At 33.1% G+C, this 22,113-nt stretch overlaps 1 protein-coding gene across 5 annotated transcripts; it reads right to left on the bottom strand.

The window, feature by feature from the left end:
* Window positions 1–563: 563 nt before the first annotated feature.
* Window positions 564–21,897, bottom strand: LOC139502317 (E3 ubiquitin-protein ligase Mdm2-like). Of its 5 annotated transcripts, none has more exons than XM_071291754.1 (11): window positions 21,818–21,841; window positions 18,663–18,737; window positions 17,589–17,774; window positions 17,319–17,393; window positions 16,645–16,778; window positions 14,761–14,872; window positions 10,862–10,988; window positions 10,589–10,641; window positions 8,737–8,949; window positions 3,613–3,693; window positions 564–1,275 (listed from the first exon to the last, which is right to left on the bottom strand). In XM_071291754.1, exons 3-11 carry the CDS (start codon window positions 17,727–17,729, stop codon window positions 565–567), a joined length of 1,647 nt encoding a protein of 548 aa, XP_071147855.1. In that variant the 5' UTR covers window positions 17,730–17,774; window positions 18,663–18,737; window positions 21,818–21,841; the 3' UTR covers window position 564. The 5 variants fall into 5 exon arrangements, with proteins under 5 accessions (XP_071147855.1, XP_071147853.1, XP_071147851.1 ...); XM_071291752.1 differs by having other exon boundaries at window positions 18,651–18,737; window positions 21,818–21,840; XM_071291750.1 differs by having other exon boundaries at window positions 18,646–18,737; window positions 21,818–21,838.
* Between the last annotated feature and the right edge of the window lie 216 nt (window positions 21,898–22,113).

Below are 22,113 nucleotides of genomic sequence, written 5' to 3'. Positions count from 1 at the left end.
TTGCTCTAAATGCTTCAGTTTTTGAGTTATAAGCCAAAAACTGCATTTGACCCCTATGTTCTATTTTTAGCAATGGCGACCATGTTTGTTGATAGATCAAAACTTCAGATACAATTTATAAACTAAATACCCTAAGGAACATTCAGTTAAAGTTTGGAAGTATTTGGCCTAGCAGTTTCAGAGGAGAAGATTCTTGAAATAGTTTACGACGACAGACGACGACAGACGACGACGGACGCCAAGTGATGGCATAAGCTCACTTGGCCCTGTGGGCCATGTGAGCTAAAAAAAAAATGAAATATAATTATTCGTAACAAAACACCACTCACCATGACCAGGAACATGAATTAAGCTAAAAATGTTACATATCTGAAATATGTAAAAATAAACTTGACACTACGACTGTTGGGTAGAAAGTGAAGGCTTTCAAAATATTTTCCCACACATGAAAATTTTCATGTGACTAAATTAGAAAATTCATACGTATCGTTAATACAAATTTTTCCCCCTATTCGTTGCAACGCGGGAAAATGTAAATATGGCCAGTAAAAAGTATATAAATATTTAGGCAGAATAGTTTTTAATGACCTTTTGAATAGGTCGTCTACAAAGGGGGCATGGTTTTGCAAGTCTTTTCAGTCGCTTGGCACATCTATAACAACATACTTGATGTCCAGTGCAGCCATGAATAATGCTGGCAGTTTTAGGCCGGCTGAAACAGATACAGCACTGACCGAGTTGTGATTGAGAATTTTCGAATTCCTTAATGTTTGAACTTTTCTCAAGCTTCAAATCTTTTTGTGGTTTGTCCAATTTATCTATTTTATTTGATATTGTCATTTCATCTTTATTTTTTGCCGATGCTGTTGTTTGAAAGTTTAACAAAGTTCTAAACGATCCTAACGTGGAAGAATTTTCTATCAGTGACGAATATGATTTCAGTTTATTTTCGGCTAAATTTTCTTGACTAGATTGCTGTCTGGACAGAGTACTAATTCCTGAGTCCTCTTCCTCAGCTATTAAATCCTTGTCCGATTCCAATTCTATCGACGTAAGACGGTCTCTTGAAGAACGACGTTGAATTTTTGAAGAGATGTGCGATATGTCACTACATTCAGAAGAAGATAAAAGTGCCTTATCTTTCGAGTTCATTTTTTCCAAACGTCTCTTTCTTGTAGTCTCTGGTAACCAGTTTGGACGTACTTTTTTACAATGTCCGCAGTGACCATTTAAAGGAGAATTTTTTGTATCACATTCTGTACACGTCCATTTATCCTGTAATTCATGTAATTAGAAGATTTGTCATGATATGTTCAATAGTATTTCCCCCAAATTTACCATTTATTTTCCTCAGAGTTCAGTATTTTTGTGATTTTACTCAAGTTAGGAGCCTCTGGCCTTTGCTAGTCTTGTATCATTTTTAATTTTAGTTTCTTGTGTATAATTTGGAGTTTAGTATGATGTCATTATCACTGAACTAGTATACATATTTGTTAAGGGGCCAGCTTAAGTACTCTTCCGGGTGTTGGAGTTTCTCGCTGCATTGAAGACCCATTGGTGGCCTTTGGCTGTTGTCTGCTCTATGGTCGGGTTGTTGTCTCTTTGACACATTCCCCATTTCCATTCTCAATTTTACGTACCGTAATCATATACTTTAAATATTTAACATGAAATCTTTGGGATATTAATTAATACTGTAGATTCATTATTATTCATTGGATACTAATTTTCATGGATATGGTGGTTATAGGTGAACCACGAAATTAAATGCTCAATGAATGACAAATTTTCATAAGGCTTGCAAGAAGACTTCATCAAAACCACTAAACGAAATGTCCACGAACACGCATGTTTTCCTTCATTCACGAAAATTGGTATCCACAAAATTAAATGAATTCACAGTACTTATTTTGGAAATACTGACAAATGAAAGGACCTACAACAGACAATCGTAACATTTTATGCCACCAGTTTTTATTTCTAATCCATCCATATACCTTTTAAATGTTTAAATAATAACTGAATATATTTGTTTTCACTAAAGTTTCATATCAACATGATCAATATACAATATAAAATTCAAATATCTAATATGTATCATTTTTGGAGATGAAGGGATAAATCATAGTTTTTAGCTACAATGTATATTTACATCAACAATTTTATCAAATATCATGGTCTGATTTGAAGAATCCCTCAGACTATGAAAAAATGCCTTAAAGAGAACTGCTTAAAGCATGATTTGGATTTATAGATAATGTGAAAGCTAAATTTGTATATAAAAATTTAGTAAATAAAGTTATTGAACTACTACCAACAGTTAAATTTTCGAAATGGGAAGAACTATTGATTATTGATACAACAGAATGGTCAGAATATTTCAGGATAATCAAAAAATCCTGTAAAGATGTTTATTTAAGAACCTTTCAATACAAATTTTTGCATAGAATCATAGCAACTGATACCTTTTTATACAAAATTGAATTAAAAGACTCCAAGATGTGTACTTTTTGTAAACTTGGTGAAGAAACCATTGAACACCTATTTTTTGAATGCCCAATAACTTTTCAATTGTGGTAGTCTTTTTCAAATGTAGTAAATCTTTTTTTTGTAAACTTTGTTCTTAACAAAGAAAATGTGTTTCTTGCTTGCAAACATGAAAGTTTATTACTGAATCTGCTAGTCATAATTACAAAGAATTATATATACAAATGTAAATTAAAATAGAATAAAGAAATACCAATTTCTCGAATATTATATTGCAGAGAAAAATGATAGAGTCCAAGTTTGTGAAAAATTTTGGTCTCCTTTACATGTAATATTTAATTAATTATTAATTGATATAAATGAGATATTTTCTTTTTCTTTTATATATATTACAATGTATTATGAGCAAAAATTTATCCTTGAGCTTTTGATTTTTTTGTTTGTTCAGTCTTTAAAAATATTTTTTTTTTAAATGTAAGTCAAGATACATATTGTAGCAAAACAAATGAGTGGAGAGTACTTGTATTGTATGAGAGCAAGTCAGAGAGCAAGAGAATATTACCAAATAAAACTTATATGTAACCTTAAATACTATTATTGTAAAAATCAATTTGTCAGTGATATAATTATATACTGAATTATTTTCTATATGTAACTCCTTGATACCATTGTCAGGTGGTATTGTAGGGTACATGTATGTTAAATCCTGACTACTGAAAAACAAATAAAAGATTGAAAAACATATTTACATTTTTTGAGTGCTGCGAGAAAGATATTTCTCCTCACTGGTGAAATATCTGTTTTCAGCAAATGACAGGTTGAAATTTAATTATAAATGAGTATAATCTTGATTTCTTTGTAATTTCCTATTGTGAAGTCCTGAAAAAATGCGACCATGCCTGATGATGTGACGTTAATATCTATAAAAATGTTTAAAAAGGAAGGAAAAAAAAACAATTAGAAAAAAGAGCCCACCTCTATAACCCTTGTATAATCATATTTCTCTACTCTCAAAAATTAAATTTAACTATTTAAAAAGCTCAGCAAGCCTTATGCTTTTAATATAAAAATTTAACTGTCTCCAGTGGAGAAATATTGTTAATCCAATATCCAACATTAACTTACCCCATCTGATAATTCTGAATCACTTGAATCAGAATCACCCCAGAATTCCATATCACTATCACCACATATTATCACTACATTCTGAAAAGTATGAAAACAAATTCACTTAAATATTTAGGAAAATACATATGTAATATATTCCTAATTCAATGATTTTGCTAGAGACTTGTAATTTTAACCATTTACAAAAATAATTTTGATCCTGCAAAATTGACTAAAGCCCTCAAAATTCAATTTAAACCCTCACTCAAATCATCTTTGGTACCTGACTTTATACTGCTTTTTTCATGTCTGGTAAGTGTTTAACCGTTCAAACATTGGAATTTCCAGCAAGCTTTGTTAAAGATTTCTAAAACTAATTCCCATTTTTATGAAAGAAATACTTTCAAAGGGAGATAATTCAATACAAATTTTACACCACTCAAATTTTGTCAAGGTACAATTTATTTTCATATGATGGCTTTAGAGTTCTTTGGTCTTTTAACATGTTTAAAGACACACTATATCATTATTCTTTTTTTCAACTTAATTTTCTAAATTCTATAACAAAATTGCAGTACTCCACCATAAGTTCTCGTAAAACAACAATGGCGGTCACGTCATGGAAGGGTAAACAAGATTTGACTATCATTTCCATGTCACAATCGGGATGGCAATGAATCTATATATAGATGATCATGTGAAAAAACATGTGGTTGCCATGTGACACATGCGTGATGACTTCAGAGGCGTCTGCACTTACATTGTAGCTAATGTAAACAAAATGGGACACAAGGGAAAAGAACTGACATCTGATCAGAAAAGTTGTCTCTCTGCATTAAATGATGCAGGTTACAGAAAAAGTGATATCTTCATATTGACAGGTATTAAACAGAGTACTGTTTACAGTTTTTTGAAGAGGGATGAGCACCGGGGTGATATGGAAAACATTAAGAGAACAGGCAGACCAAAATCCTTTCATGACCGGGACATGAGAAACTTTCCCGTTGCGTAAAAAAACATCGCCATAAATCTTTTTCTGAAATTACTAATATTTTTAATGAGAGCATTGATCAACCTTTCTCTAAACAAATTGTTGAACATAAACTACATTCTGATGGGTTCCACAAGCGGTCAGTAAAGAAAAAAATTTGTATCCGTGTAGTCAACAAGAAACAAGAGGCTCTCAAGAGCCTGAATCGCTCACCTTAATTCTTTTGGTTAAATCTCTCATCAATGATTATTTTGGCTTTTCAATTTATTTAAATGTTTTTTGGATCGTCCTATTTTCTTCAAAAGCCAAAAAAAATAATCATTTTCTCCTATGTTCTATTTTAGCCATAGGAGCTATGTTTCTTGACATACAAGGAAATAAAATATAAAATTTATACTAGATACTCTGAAACTCATTTAGCCTAAGTTTGGCTGAAATTGATACAGCAGTTTCAAAGGAGAAGATTTTTTAAAGTAAGTCAACATGATGAACAAATTGTGAAAAAAGTCTTTAAAGGGCAATAACTCCTTAAGTGGTCAATTGACAATTTTGGTCAATTTGACTTAATTAAAGATCTTACTTTGCTGAACATTATTGCTGTTTACAGTTTATTTCTATCTATAATTATGTTCAAGATAATAAAAAAAACCCAGCAAAATTTCCTTAAAATTATCAATTCAGGGGCAGCAACCCAACAACAGGTTGTCTGATTCATCTGAAAATTTCAGGGCAGATAGATCTTGACCTGATAAACAATATTACCCAACGTCAGATTTGCTCTAAATGCTTTGGTTTTTGAGTTATAAGCCAAAAACTGCATTTGACCCCTATGTTCTATTTTTAGCAATGGCGACCATGTTTGTTGATAGATCACAACTTCGGATACAATTTACAAACTAGATACCCTAAGGAACATTCAATTAAAGTTTGGAAATATTTGGCCCAGTAGTTTCAGAGGAGAAGATTTTTGTAAAAGATTACTAAGATTTACGAAAAATGGTTAAAAATTGACTATAAAGGGCAATAACTCCTAAAGGGGTCAACTGACCATTTTCGTCATGTTGACTTATTTGTAAATCTTACTTTGCTGAACATTATTCCTGTTTACAGTTTATCTCTATCTATAATAATATTCAAGATAATAACCAAAAACAGCAAAATTTCTTTTAAATTACCAATTCAGGGGCAGTAACCCAACAACAAGTTGTCTGATTCATCTGAAAATTTCAGGGCAGATAGATCTTGACCTGATAAACAATATTATCCCATGTCAGATTTGCTCTAAATGCTTTGGTTTTTGAGTTATAAGCCAAAAACTGCATTTGACCCCTATGTTCTATTTTTAGCAATGGCGACCATGTTTGTTGATTGATCACAACTTCGGATACAATTTACAAACTAGATACCCTAATGAACATTCAGTTAAAGTTTGGAAATATTTGGCCCAGTAGTTTCAGAGGAGAAGATTTTTGTAAAAGATTACTAAGATTTACGAAAAATGGTTAAAAATTGACTATAAAGGGCAATAACTCCTAAAGGGGTCAACTGACCATTTCCGTCATGTTGACTTATTTGTAAATCTTACTTTGCTGAACATTATTCCTGTTTACAGTTTATCTCTATCTATAATAATATTCAAGATAATAACCAAAAACAGCAAAATTTCCTTAAAATTATCAATTCAGGAGCAGCAACCCAACAACAGGTTGTCTGATTCATCTGAAAATTTCAGGGCAGATAGATCTTGACCTGATAAACAATATTACCCAACGTCAGATTTGCTCTAAATGCTTTGGTTTTTGAGTTATAAGCCAAAAACTGCATTTGACCCCTATGTTCTATTTTTAGCAATGGCGACCATGTTTGTTGATAGATCACAACTTCGGATACAATTTACAAACTAGATACCCTAAGGAACATTCAGTTAAAGTTTGGAAATATTTGGCCCAGTAGTTTCAGAGGAGAAGATTTTTGTAAAAGATTACTAAGATTTACGAAAAATGGTTAAAAATTGACTATAAAGGGCAATAACTCCTAAAGGGGTCAACTGACCATTTTCGTCATGTTGACTTATTTGTAAATCTTACTTTGCTGAACATTATTCCGGTTTACAGTTTATCTCTATCTATAATAATATTCAAGATAATAACCAAAAACAGCAAAATTTCTTTAAAATTACCAATTCAGGGGCAGTAACCCAACAACAAGATGTCTGATTCATCTGAAAATTTCAGGGCAGATAGATCTTGACCTGATAAACAATATTATCCCCATGTCAGATTTGCTCTAAATGCTTTGGTTTTTGAGTTATAAGCCAAAAACTGCATTTGACCCCTATGTTCTATTTTTAGCAATGGCGACCATGTTTGTTGATAGATCACAACTTCGGATACAATTTACAAACTAGATACCCTAAGGAACATTCAGTTAAAGTTTGGAAATATTTGGCCCAGTAGTTTCAGAGGAGAAGATTTTTGTAAAAGATTACTAAGATTTACGAAAAATGGTTAAAAATTGACTATAAAGGGCAATAACTCCTAAAGGGGTCAACTGACCATTTCCGTCATGTTGACTTATTTGTAAATCTTACTTTGCTGAACATTATTCCTGTTTACAGTTTATCTCTATCTATAATAATATTCAAGATAATAACCAAAAACAGCAAAATTTCCTTAAAATTACAAATTCAGGGGCAGCAACCCAACAACGGGTTGTCTGATTCATCTGAAAATTTCAGGGCAGATAGATCTTGACCTGACAAACAATAATACCCCATGTCAGATTTGCTCTAAATGCTTTGGTTTTTGAGTTATAAGCCAAAAACTGCATTTGACCCCTTTGTTCTATTTTTAGCAATGGCGACCATGTTTGTTGATCAAAACTTCGGATACAATTTACAAATTAGATACCCTAAGGAACATTCAGTTAAAGTTTGAAAGTATTTGGCCCAGTAGTTTCAGAGGAGAAGATTCTTGAAATAGTTTACGACGACAGACGACGGACGACGACGGACGCCAAGTGATGGCATAAGCTCACTTGTCCCTTCGGGACAGGTGAGCTAAAAATGAGGGAGATATTGCAGGGGGAATTTTACATAAAACTGTTATTGCACACTGGAGTAAAGTAATCTTCAGCGATGAGTGCAAGGTAGTCATTAGGCAAGATTCTCGTGTCAGTGTTTGGAGAAAGGTCGGAGAAGAGTGGCTGACAGATTGTATTTGCCCTCCATCTCAGCGCAAGTATAGTTTAATGATCTGGGGATGCATCACTTACCATGGTGTCTTAACTATTACCATTGTTGAAGGGAACATAAATGCCTTAAAATACATTGACATTATTGACAATAACTTGTGGCCAGTGGTTGTTCGTCATTTTCCAGATAATAACTATGTTTTTCAAGATGATAATGCCCCCGTCCATCGAGCCCGATCTGTTCAAGATTTTTATTAGGGTAACGGAACTAAATAGCATAAACTGGCCAGCTCAGAGTCCCGACCTCAATATTATTGAGAATTGTTGGTGGGTATTAAAAAGGGAACTGCAAAAACGAACTCAGAACATAAATAACACCAAAGACCTGGAACGTGAAATTCATGACATTTTAAGGTAGGATTTTTTTATTTTGTTACTTGTTCAATAGTTCCAAGTTTTTTCATGTGCAGATTTACATTGAATGGCAGCCATTTTGTTTTTACGAATACTTATGGCGGACGACTGTACACTATATTGGTTGTATTTGTATGATCTCTGAAAATGAACTTTAATTGTCCCTTTGAAAGCTAAATCTGTTAGTTTGAACTTTCAAGCTGTGGTGGGTTCCATAAAATTAATAATAATACTTTTAATACCACAACACTAAAATTGGCCTGGAGAAAACACTGCTCTTAAAATGACTAATTGTTTGTGTTGGTAATAATCAGATATTTCCTAGACTTCTTTATAACACAAATTATTTCTATTCTGCTGAAAACCAATTTGATATAAACTGTTACAAGCACACTACTGATCTCTAGTCAAAAGGACCCCCTTAAGATCCAGTATACAGGAGTACTGTAAAATCAACAAAAAAGGGTAGCATATAGATAACCATTCTTAAATAACTGCATATGACCTTAAGGTTGAGTGATGTATGATATCCCTATAAAACTCACAGTATCTGAGATTCCTGATACACTGGCTGTGCTGGATATAATATCATCCTCATCTGAACAGACTTCATACTCGAATGAGATTCTGTCAGCATCAACCTCTACAGACATAACATCCTCAGTACCATTGGTTCCAACCTCTACACCTATAGCATCATCATCATTGTCAGCATCTAGCTCGATGGCTATTATATCTGGTTCAGAATCTCCCCTTTCCTATAATTGATATACACTAGTTTACTATGCTTTCTTAGCTTAATATGTTTTAATGAGGTTTATTGCTATACAGTGTGTTTTCAAAGCACTTCTTTTTTCTTAGTGGATGAACATATATAGGAATGTGAACTTTCAGCCAAAATGGAAAATGCTGGTATTAATGGTTTCCCCACCAACTCTATATAATGTTTATGCCTCGAAAGACCTACTGTAAAAGTTTGGTATTGGGACTATTGGTAGTGAATGACAATAACATTGCAGGTCTCACAATATACACAAGGTTATGACTTTTTCAGTAAAATATGATGATGCCCCCTTTTGTATATGAGCAGTTATTTCATTTGTAAAGGGGCATAACTCTAAAACGGTATAAGTGACTTCACCAAAATTCAAAGTTGATCTTTGTGTTGTGGTAATAAGCATTATGAATAAGTTTCATAACATTTGGTTGTTTCAAATTAATTATTGAAAGTACAGACTGATGGACTAGGGAAAACTTAATGACTCTCTCTGCTACAGCAGGACATAAAAACATTTCCAAAGTAGTATACATGGTCTTTCCTTTAAGATCATTTATAGTTTATGTAAACAAGATGGATAAATCGCAGAAAAGTGCTGTTAACTTTTTCGTAAAAAGTCTACGTCTTAGCGCATCGTCGGAAACGACAAGCGCAGAGGATGATAACACGTAGACCTGCAGACATGTTTGGTCTGAGATTGAACCAAGCGGAGGGATGACATAGCAACGTTACTAGTTAACAACGAACACATCATTGCCTGATATCGTTTCCTGTGACATTAAATACGACTAGTATTTATTATGGAGTGTGATCATTTCTGGGCTAATAAATACCGGTTACAAACTTGGTACAATATTAATTTTATTTTCAAATAAAGAGTTCAAAAGTCCCTGTAGTGCACATATATATCTATTCTAATATGTATACAAGGGCAGTTACTAAAAAAAAAGCCTTTTTTTTTTTCATTTAATATCTAAGAGAAATAAAAGCTTCAGGCCAAATGCAATGGTATATCAATTATGATTTATATTTCAAAGGGGGCATAGTTGGTTAAATTATTTGATCAGGACTTATTTTCGCGAGTTTCAAAGACATTGGTGATGATATAAATTTCACAAAAATCTGGCAACACATGACGGACACCCGGCATTTCTGTCCCCTGCAACGCGTTAAGACAAGTAATAAAAAAATCCCATGTGGAGGCTCAAATTGCGGGAAAGGGGGGGTATCACTTCAGAGCCTATATTTCGAAGTTCCATATGCAAAAGGGCCTTTGTAATGGATCCATTTTGAGATTTCATATTTCAATTGGATGTGAAACTTTAACCTCACATATTACTGTATCTAATGATGGTAGTTACGAGAAAACAACAAAATTCTGATAGAAACTTATATATTGAGGGGTATTTTGAAATTAAACAAAAATATAGCCATTGTTGGATTGTAGGGGAAGTACACATGTATACAGGAAAAACGTCAGAAAAAAAAAGTGCATAAAAGGTCCTAAAATTTTTTTAAAACAGTTTCGCATCCACATCATTTTAACCCTGGCTACGCCACTGATTTATCTACATATCATGTTCAAAACAACAACATGTAAATTTGTGATTTTTACTTACAGAAACCCATCTATGTCTTCTCCTACCAGTAGATGCAGCTGACAAGTTTTGTGCTAAAATGAATAGAAATACTCATAAAAATATTAAGTCAACTCTAAAACAAGGATGCACATGCTGTCATGCTAAACAAACCAAACTCAATGTACACAACATCTTGCCAATGCTGAAACATGTCAAAAGCTTATCGAATTTGTACCAACATGTTATTTAGAGTTGTTGCCCATTTAATTTTAACATACAAAACTGTAATAATTATATACTTTCCATGTTTACCTCTGTTAGAACTCGTGTCTGATGTTTGACCTTCGAAACTATTTTGTTTTTTCTGCTGTTCCCCTGTCTGTGTACTGGGACTATGTACGAGTATGTCAATCAACTTTGGACAAGAAACAGTCACTATCTGAAAATAAACAACTTTTTTTCATAAAATACTGACGAGAATAACCATGATAACTAATTATATAAATTAAGAGTGTGGAAACTAAACAAGAGGCTCTCAAGAGCCTGAATCGCTCACATTAATTCTTTTGGTTAAATCTCTCATCAATGATTATTTTGGCTTTTCAATTTATTTAAATGTTTTTTGGATCGTCCTATTTTCTTCAAAAGCCAAAAAAAATAATCATTTTCTCCTATGTTCTATTTTAGCTTTAGGAGCTATGTTTCTTGACATACAAGGAAATAAAATATAAAATTTATACTAGATACTCTGAAACTCATTTAGCCTAAGTTAAGCTGAAATTGATACAGCAGTTTCAAAGGAGAAGATTTTTTAAAGTATGTCAACATGATGAACAAATTGTGAAAAAAGTCTTTAAAGGGCAATAACTTCTTAAGGGGTCAATTGACAATTTTGGTCAAATTGACTTAATTGAAGATCTTACTTTGCTGAACATTATTGCTGTTTACAGTTTATTTCTATCTATAATTATATTCAAGATAATAAACAAAAACAGCAAAATTTCCTTAAAATTATCAATTCAGGGGCAGCAACCCAACAACAGGTTGTCTGATTCATCTGAAAATTTCAGGGCAGATAGATCTTGACCTGATAAACAATATTACCCCATGTCAGATTTGCTCTAAATGCTTTGGTTTTTGAGTTATAAGCCAAAAACTGCATTTGACCCCTATGTTCTATTTTTAGCAATGGCGACCATGTTTGTTGATAGATCATAACTTCGGATACAATTTACAAACTAGATACCCTAAGGAACATTCAGTTAAAGTTTGGAAGTATTTGACCCAGTAGTTTCAGAGGAGAAGATTTTTGTAAAAGATTATTAAGATTTACGAAAAATGGTTAAAAATTGACTATAAAGGGCAATAACTCCTAAAGGGGTCAACTGACCATTTCCGTCATGCAGACTTATTTGTAAATCTTACTTTGCTGAACATTATTCCTGTTTACAGTTTATCTCTATCTATAATAATATTCAAGATAATAACCAAAAACAGCAAAATTTCCTTAAAATTACCAATTCAGGGGCAGCAACCCAACAACAGGTTGTCTGATTCATCTGAAAATTTCAGGGCAGATAGATCTTGACCTGATTAACAATATTACCCCATGTCAGATTTGCTCTAAATGCTTTGGTTTTTGAGTTATAAGCCAAAACTGCATTTGACCCCTATGTTCTATTTTTAGCAATGGCGACCATGTTTGTTGATAGATCATAACTTCGGATACAATTTACATACTAGATACCCTAAGGAACATTCAGTTAAAGTTTGGAAGTATTTGGCCCAGTAGTTTCAGAGGAGAAGATTTTTGTAAAAGATTACTAAGATTTACGAAAAATGGTTAAAAATTGACTATAAAGGGCAATAACTCCTAAAGGGGTCAACTGACCATTTCCGTCATGTTGACTTATTTGTAAATCTTACTTTGCTGAACATTATTCCGGTTTACAGTTTATCTCTATCTATAATAATATTCAAGATAATAACCAAAAACAGCAAAATTTCTTTAAAATTACCAATTCAGGGGCAGTAACCCAACAACAGGTTGTCTGATTCATCTGAAAATTTCAGGGCAGATAGATCTTGACCTGATAAACAATATTATCCCATGTCAGATTTGCTCTAAATGCTTTGGTTTTTGAGTTATAAGCCAAAAACTGCATTTGACCCCTATGTTCTATTTTTAGCAATGGCGACCATGTTTGTTGATAAATCACAACTTCGGATACAATTTACAAACTAGATACCATAAGGAACATTCAGTTAAAGTTTGGAAGTATTTGGCTTAGTAGTTTCAGAGGAGAAGATTTTTGTAAAAGATTACTAAGATTTACGAAAAATGGTTAAAAATTGACTATAAAGGGCAATAACTCCTAAAGGGGTCAACTGACCATTTCCGTCATGTTGACTTATTTGTAAATCTTACTTTGCTGAACATTATTCCTGTTTACAGTTTATCTCTATCTATAATAATATTCAAGATAATAACCAAAAACAGCAAAATTTCCTTAAAATTACCAATTCAGGGGCAGCAACCCAATAACAGGTTGTCTGATTCATCTGAAAATTTCAGGGCAGATAGATCTTGACCTGATAAACAATATTACCCCATGTCAGATTTGCTCTAAATGTTTTGGTTTTTGAGTTATAAGCCAAAAACTGCATTTGACCCCTATGTTCTATTTTTAGCAATGGCGACCATGTTTGTTGATAAATCACAACTTCGGATACAATTTACAAACTAGATACCATAAGGAACATTCAGTTAAAGTTTGGAAGTATTTGGCCCAGTAGTTTCAGAGGAGAAGATTTTTGTAAAAGATTACTAAGATTTACGAAAAATGGTTAAAAATTGACTATAAAGGGCAATAACTCCTAAAGGGGTCAACTGACCATTTCCGTCATGTTGACTTATTTGTAAATCTTACTTTGCTGAACATTATTCCTGTTTACAGTTTATCTCTATCTATAATAATATTCAAGATAATAACCAAAAACAGCAAAATTTCCTTAAAATTACCAATTCAGGGGCAGCAACCCAACAACAGGTTGTCTGATTCATCTGAAAATTTCAGGGCAGATAGATCTTGACCTGATAAACAATATTACCCCATGTCAGATTTGCTCTAAATGTTTTGGTTTTTGAGTTATAAGCCAAAAACTGCATTTGACCCCTATGTTCTATTTTTAGCAATGGCGACCATGTTTGTTGATAGATCATAACTTCTGATACAATTTACAAACTAGATACCCTAAGGAACATTCAATTAAAGTTTGGAAGTATTTGGCCCAGTAGTTTCAGAGGAGAAGATTTTTGTAAAAGATTACTAAGATTTACGAAAAATGGTTAAAAATTGACTATAAAGGGCAATAACTCCTAAAGGGGTCAACTGACCATTTCCGTCATGTTGACTTATTTGTAAATCTTACTCTGCTGAACATTATTCCTGTTTACAGTTTATCTCTATCTATAATAATATTCAAGATAATAACCAAAAACAGCAAAATTTCCTTAAAATTACCAATTCAGGGGCAGCAACCCAACAACGGGTTGTCTGATTCATCTGAAAATTTCAGGGCAGATAGATCTTGACCTGTTAAACAATAATACCCCATGTCAGATTTGCTCTAAATGCTTTGGTTTTTGAGTTATAAGCCAAAAACTGCATTTGACCCCTATGTTCTATTTTTAGCAATGGCGACCATGTTTGTTGATAGATCAAAACTTCGGATACAATTTATAAAATAGATACCCTAAGGAACATTCAGTTAAAGTTTGAAAGTATTTGGCCCAGTAGTTACAGAGGAGAAGATTCTTGAAATAGTTTACGACGACAGATGACGGACGACAGACGACGGACGACGACGGACGCCAAGTGATGGCATAAGCTCACTTGTCCCTTCGGGACAGGTGAGCTAAAAAGTGAGCAATTTTCCAAGTTTTAAAGGGGCATTACTCTAGAAAAGTATTGATTCACTGGCCAAATCTATGTATCTGTGTATAAGTTTCAAAAATTTAGACATGGAAAACTTAAATTTGAGTGAAGAAATGAAAATGCCCTGGACGGAAGGGCGGTCAGGGTTAATACTGGATGTCATCATTGTCCACAGCAGCGGTCATAAAAAAATGAAAAGATTTTTGGATGCCACAGCCATAGCATTTTCAAAACAATCTGAAGATCCCTGAATCAATTTAAATTAATAATTACCTGATTTACTTGATTTGATGAATTACTTCTTTTCTTTGGTATAGCGACTAATTGTTCTTTCTTAACCATACATGAGTCAGGTAACTGGTAGCAGTTGGCATCTATCAATTTCCTGAAAATAAAAGACAGATGTAAAACATTATAGAGATTCATAATTTCAGATAAAGATTATCGACCCAGACCTCCCCGTTTAGATAAGTTTATAGTTACTTCCGTTGTACAAGTTGATAGGGGAATATATCATTTTGACAATATTACAGCAATTTAAAAACCAATCAATCAATAATTCTTATTCACATCCTTTGGTCTTCCATTTATTAGCAGTTACGTCTTGTTACCATTCATTATTAAGTCTCCCAAACAAAGTTTGGAGACTTATTGTTTTTGCTCAGTTCTTATGATTTTTATTATTCTTCTTCTTTTTCTTTTTCTTTTTCTTCCGCCACTTTAAAAAAAATGAACTTGTCCGCAGCGTTTCTCAAAAACCACTTGTCAGATTTACTTAGGGTTTCATAAAATGTGTGCATTGGGGTCTATTAAGGGGTATTTTGGGGGGCCAAAAGAAGGGAGGGGTTTACTATAGAACCCTATGGGATTTTATTTTCGAAAATTTTCAAATGAATATAACTTGAAAACTTTAAGTGATAAACACACACAGTCTTCAGAAATGATCATAGGACAATAAAACAAATCACATGAAATAAAGGGAATCCCTGGGGGGTCATCCCACCCCCTTAAATTTGAGAATATACTATTATCTTGTAAATGGTCCAAATCCCCACCCCTAAACCATATATATTCTTGAATGGGACGATAAAACAAATTTAATGTTGTAAAAGGGAATTCCTGGGGGGTCACCCCCACCCCGTTCAATTTGAGAATGTGCTATTATCTTGTAAACGTTCCAGATCCCCACCCCAAAACCATATAAATTCTTGTAGGGGACAATAAAACAAATCAAATGAAATTTAAGGGAAGTCCCTGGGGGTCACCCCCACCCCATTAAATTTGAGAATGTGCTATTTACTTGTAAACTGTCCAGATCCCAACTCCTAAACCATATATATTCTTGTAGGGGACAATAAAACAAATTAAATGGGAAAAAAAGGAAGTCCTTAGGGGGTCACCCCACCCCCTCTTGTTTGAAAACTTGTAAACGGTCAAGATCCCCACCCCTTAACCATATTTATTCTTGTATTGGACAATTAAACAAATCAAATGAATATGGGAGCTTTGTTTGGGAGACTTCTTAACAGCATCCTGTTACAATTACTTCTTGTTTATCTTCGTATTTAAATACTGAAGAAACAAGAAGTTGCACACAATTCCTTGCAATGCATTTTTATATAAATGAGGTCTTTCACTTTAGTCTTTTAGATCTGTTTATCATGTTTATCCTTGCTGCAAGACTTGAAACACCCAATTTATAGGATTATTTTTATATAAACTTGCTGTCATTTCAATTTTTGCCCTTTCTCTCCTAAATACAAATCAATCAAAAAGTACAGCTTTATAATTAGTTAATGTTTATTCCTTCAGACATATCCAATAGATATACAAATAATAAATAGCAAATTATAATGTTTCTATCAAAACATACAGTTGATTAAACAATAAATAAGCGATCACAAAATTAGGCATTGCAGTCAACTCAATGGTACAGAACATGCGTATTATATACATATACATAAAACTGAGAATGGAAATGGGGAATGTGTCAAAGAGACAACAACTTGACCATAGAGCCAACAACAGTGGAACGCCACCAATGGGTCTTCAATGCAAAGAGAAACTCCGGCACCCTGAGGAGTCATTCAGCTGTCCCCTAAACAAATATGTATACTAGTTCAGTGATAATGTATACAATTATAGATAAATACTTACGTTGCTTCTGTGAAGGTAAACTTATCAACTCCAAATACTTTTCCCAGAGGATCTTTTTTACAGAACACGATACTAGGGTCATTTGGATTATACAACTGTCTGCTACCAATGTAATCCTTCAGATAACTACAGACCTTCAATTTACAGATAATTAAGTTGAAATTAAGAACGCAAGTTTTTATAGTGTCAAAATTGATATGGTAGCATTTTTCACAATAATAAAAAATTTCTTCATTTATTGTTATGTTTACAGTATTTAAGGTGGTACCTAACCATTTCACTAAAATTAATTTGGCTCGTTTTATTTTGATAGAATTTTGACAAAGTATTTACTTTGACCCTTTAACAAAAATATGTAAATTCTAAAAATTTTGAACCAACCGTTTTGTCAGAAAAATTGCACTGGTTATATAGCAGTTTGACAAAGACCAATTTTGATCTTTGAGAAGCTTATTATTCCCTTTACAACACAACGTAATTAAAACGTTTAGCTGACTTTACAGAGTTATCTCCCTGTAGTGTTAGGTACCATCTTAAATATGCTGATTGCAATAAATATAAAATCACTACTGAAAATATGAATGAAAGCTTTAATTATTGCGAAACCTGGTGCTGTGCATTTTTGGCATTAATACAATCATGGAAATAATTTCTGAATTCAGAGAAATTTTTACCTCTTTTCTGGATAACACTTCCCATGATGCTCCTACTTGTTTAAGTAGGTCAAGAAATTCACGTCTGGGTCTGACCTACAAATATAAGACGATCATTAATTTTGATATTTGCTTTCAATACAATTTCATGTTCACAAGTTCTACTATAAATAGATAAAAAGATTACAAATTAACAAATATCCAGAAAACATAATTCCCTCTACTAGAGTAGGTGAGGCAAACAAATCTCCAATGTTTTAAAGAAACTGCCAAAACTTTCTGATAACTTACCATAGGATAATTGACCTCACATTCTTCAGTTGTTATGTAATGGGACTCTGTGAGTTGCTTCAAAGTAGATACATTTGATCCTGCAAGTGTGCTGTATGTATCAGGAGGCTGTCGTACAATTAAATTTGGATTATTGCACATGTTTACTTGGCTTGATGTTACTTGACCACTTATAGTGTAATTGTGCTGAAATAAAATAAAATTATGAAAATATTTAAATTGAATTAAGGATGCACACCTCTGAGGAGCAAAAAAAAAAACTAGAATAATTTATTTAAACTTTCTTTCTTAACCTGATATTTGGTTTTATAAGATTGTAAAAGAATAATGGGTGAAGAAAAAATCATATGGTGGTGCAGTGACAGGTGCACTTCTTTTTTAGCAATGTTTAGCTACAGCCTTTTAAAAGTACCAAATTTTCATGATTTTCCCATTCTTCATAAATTTTTACCTATTTTTGGGCTATTATCATGAAAAAAAACACCCAAATCCACAATTAAACTTTTTTTCATACTTTCAATTAAGATGAAGTGGACCAATCTGAATAAGTTTAAATTAAAATTACTATAGGTAGGTGTTAAATTGTTAATATAAGAAAGTTTAATCATATTTTGATGCTTTTTGTGTCAAATTCACCATGCTGTCGATTTTATAAATTTGTGTATTTGAAGAACAAAATGCATATTTTTTCAACTTCTTTGTTATAAATGATTGAGAAAATACATATCTATATCTAAGAAATTTGAAAAGAAAAAAAAAGATATGGGATGTACATGCTTCTGGTAAAATCATTTTTGTACCCCTCACCCATTTTCTAAAAATTTTGCCAAAAAAGTCTGACTGGATCATGTTGATTGGTAATAAAATTTTAAAAATTGATTACTCAAAAACTACTCATTGTAAATACACAATCTTTTCCCCTTATATCTTCACTGAGACTGAAATGTCAAAAGAATACATCCTTAATTTAAAGCATTTCAATCGTATCATTACATATCAATAAATACAACATTAAAATTGAGAATTGAAATGGGGAATGTGTCAAAGAGACAACAACCTGACCATAGAACATACAACAGCAGAAGGTCACCAAAAGGTCTTCAATGCAGCCAGAAATTCCCTCACAGGGAGGCCTCCTTCAGCTGGCCCCTAAATACAAATGTAAATATTATATACTAGTTCAGTGATAATTAACATTATTTAAACATTTATTTTTCATTCATGAAGAGAAAACTGTTTATCGGCTGATCGTAGTACATGGCCTTAAATTAACATGATTCATTTTTTATGCATGGAGTTCATTTTTTTTTTTTTAAATATGAACATGATGAATGCAAAAACTTTGTTCAGACTGATTAAGTCAATTATTTCATCATAAAAAGTTTTTAAACACAATAATTAATAATGCAATTATTATCCCAATTGAAAGTTTTATACTAAATAAAACAGTTAAATGACCATGACTGCACTTTTGATCAGTTAATATTCCCCATTACTGACACCAGGTGTAAACTAGAGGCTCTAAAGAGCCTGTGTCGCTCACCTTGGTCTATGTGAAATTAAACAATGGACACAGATGGATTCATGACAAAATTGTGTTTTGGTGATGGTGATGTGTTTGTAGATCTTACTTTACTAAACATTCTTGCTGGTTACAATTATCTCTATCTATAACAGTACTTTCTGTGGAAAATGTTATTGAAAATCTTCAAATTTTAAGAAAATTGTTAAAAATTGACTAGGAAGGGCAATAACTCCTTAGGGGGTCAATTGACTATTTTGGTCATTCTGACTTATTTTTAGTTCTTAATTTGCTGTACATTATTGCTGTTTACAGTTTATCTCTATCTATAATAATATTCAAGATAATAACAAAAAAACAGCAAAATTTCCTCAAAATTACCAATTCAGGGGCAGCAACATAACAACCAATTATCCGATTCATCTGAAAATTCCAGGGCAGATAGATCGTGACCTGATCAACAATTTTACTTCCTGTCAGATTTGCTCTAAATGCTTTGGTTTTTAAGTTATTAGCCAAAAACTGCATTTTACCCCTATATTCTATTTTTAGCCATGCAGCCATCTTGGTTGGTTGGCCGGGTCACCGGACACATTTTTTAAACTAGATACCCCTATGATGATTATGGCCAAGTTTGGTTGAATTTGGCCCAGTAGTTTAAGAGGAGAAGATTTTTCTAAAAGATTACCGGTACTAAGATTTACGAAAAATGGTTAAAAATTGACAATAAAGGGCAATAACTCCTAAAGTGGTCAACTGACCATTTTGGTCATGTTGACTTATTTGTAGATCTTACTTTGCTGAACATTATTGCTGTTCACAGTTTATCTCTATCTATAATAATATTCAAGATAATAACCAAAAACAGCAAAATTTCCTTAAAATTACCATTTCAGAGGCAGCAACCCAACAACGAAATGTCCGATTCATCTGAAAATTTCAGGGCAGATAGATCTTGACCTGATGAACAATATTACCCCACGTCAGATTTGCTCTAAATGCTTTGGTTTTTGAGTTATAAGCCAAAAACTGCATTTGACCCCTATGTTCTATTTTTAGCCATGGCGGCCATCTTGGTTGGTTGGCTGGGTCACCGGACACATTTTTTAAACTAGATACCCCAATGATGATTGTGGCCAAGTTTGGTTAAATTTGGCCCAGTAGTTTCAGAGGAGAAGATTTTTTGTAAAAGTTAACGCCGGACGACGGACGCAGGACGACGCCGGACGCCGGACGCCAAGTGATGGGAAAAGCTCACTTGGCCCTTCGGGCCAGGTGAGCTAAAAAGGGGGGTCAATATTTCTTGACTCTTCAATACCTTAGATTTTTTTATTAAACTCATTGTAAAAATTGTGAAAAGTCTTTAAAGCAGTAGAACAAACAAGGAAAAATCAACAAAAGCTGATCTTAATATTGAAAGTTTATGTTTCTCTAGTCCAAAATGAGATTTTCAAGTATTTTCTATCAAAGTATAAAATTGAGAATGGAAATGGGGTATGTGTCAAAGAGACAACAACCCGCCCAAATAAAAAAACAGCAGAGGGTCACCAACAGGTCTTCAATGTAGCGAGAAATTCCCGCACCCGGAGGCGTCCTTCAGCTGGCCCCTAAACAAATATATACTAGTCCAGTGATAATGAACGCCATACTAATTTCCAAATTGTACACAAGAAACTAAAATTAAAATAATACAAGACTAACAAAGGCCAGAGGCTCCTGACTTGGGACAGGCGCAAAAATGCGGCGGGGTTAAAATTAAAATATATATAGGCTTACATTACAGTCAGTTTAAATTGAGCTGTGAAATTTGTAATATGAGTCGCGCATTATGCTCAGAAAGGATGTTTTTAACTTCAAATTGACTAAGGATTAAGAATAAACAGAACAAAAGATTTCTGATCAACTTTTTTTGCTTTTTAGGTGTCAGACCACCAATTACTCCCTCCAATTTAGAAAGTATGTAAAAGTAGCCCTACTCTAACACAAAATAGTGCTTTTGATGTCCTTGTTTACTTAAACTATCCAACAAATTTGCAGAAATGAAACTTTTGGTGAAAGAGAAATATATCTAGATCATTTTTTGAGCCAAAATTTACTTGTCTATGAGTTTGCATTTAAAATTGAGGATTAATGCGCTCCATAGCAGGCCCGTAGCCAGGAATTTCCAAAGGGGGAGTTCGTTAGCCTCAAAAACTTGACTTTAACAGTCACAATTCGAACAGAACGTTGACTTTAACAGTCATTATTTGTTTTCAAGGGGGGGTTTGTCCGAATCCCCCGAAACCACCCCTGGCTACGGGTATGCATAGTATACTAATTTTAGATTTCCAGAAAACCAGGTTTTTGTTTTGGAGTACCTATGTTTGAAGGTCAGTTATTTTGTTAGAAGGCTTTAAAGGTATGGTGAAAATTGGCATGTAGAAAGCTGATTCATGTACAATTAAGGATATACCTGGTTTCCCATTAAGGTCTATGAAGTTAAACTTGAGGTAAAATATTTAGAAAGCTGTGAAAATTGCAAAATTTGGGTGGTCTGACACCTAGGATATATAACAACACACGTTTCACAGTATGATCAAATATATGTGAAAGTGTGTTAATTTTAGGTTTATATATAAGTTAAAAAAAATTATATTTAAATAAAGCTTTCAATCCCCTTTTATATAAATCATCTATAGCCTCAGATAAGGATAAGAAACATGTTTACCATTTTCCAGCATGTGCTTCCGGTGTACTATATTAAGAATTTTCAAAACGAGATTCCGCGGGAATCTACTTTCATTTTCATTTCAAAAGGGACAATGTCATCAGGTTAGTGATATTATTGATAGACAACCTTACTTAGTCAGTGGCGGATCCAGAGGAGGGCGTAGAGGACGTACGCCCCCCTTTGACTTCTATTTCATAATTCCACCAAACAGAAAGTAATATTCTATTACAAATACAAATACAAATATTTTTATTGGCACAAACTCATTTATAACAATAAATGGTTAAGACCTA

This window comes from Mytilus edulis, chromosome 13, assembly GCF_963676685.1.
Source record: "Mytilus edulis chromosome 13, xbMytEdul2.2, whole genome shotgun sequence".
NCBI classification, from domain to species: domain Eukaryota; kingdom Metazoa; phylum Mollusca; class Bivalvia; order Mytilida; family Mytilidae; genus Mytilus; species Mytilus edulis.
This window is presented reverse-complemented; position numbering and strand designations above follow the sequence as displayed.

Excerpts from the sequence above, each read along its gene's own strand:
- LOC139502317 (XM_071291750.1), bottom strand. Across the intron at positions 10,642-10,861 it reads AGACACGAGTTCTAACAGAG|CACAAAACTTGTCAGCTGCA; the intron begins GTAAACATGGAA and ends TATTCATTTTAG. Across the intron at positions 3,694-8,736 it reads TATCAGGAATCTCAGATACT|AATGTAGTGATAATATGTGG; the intron begins GTGAGTTTTATA and ends CATACTTTTCAG.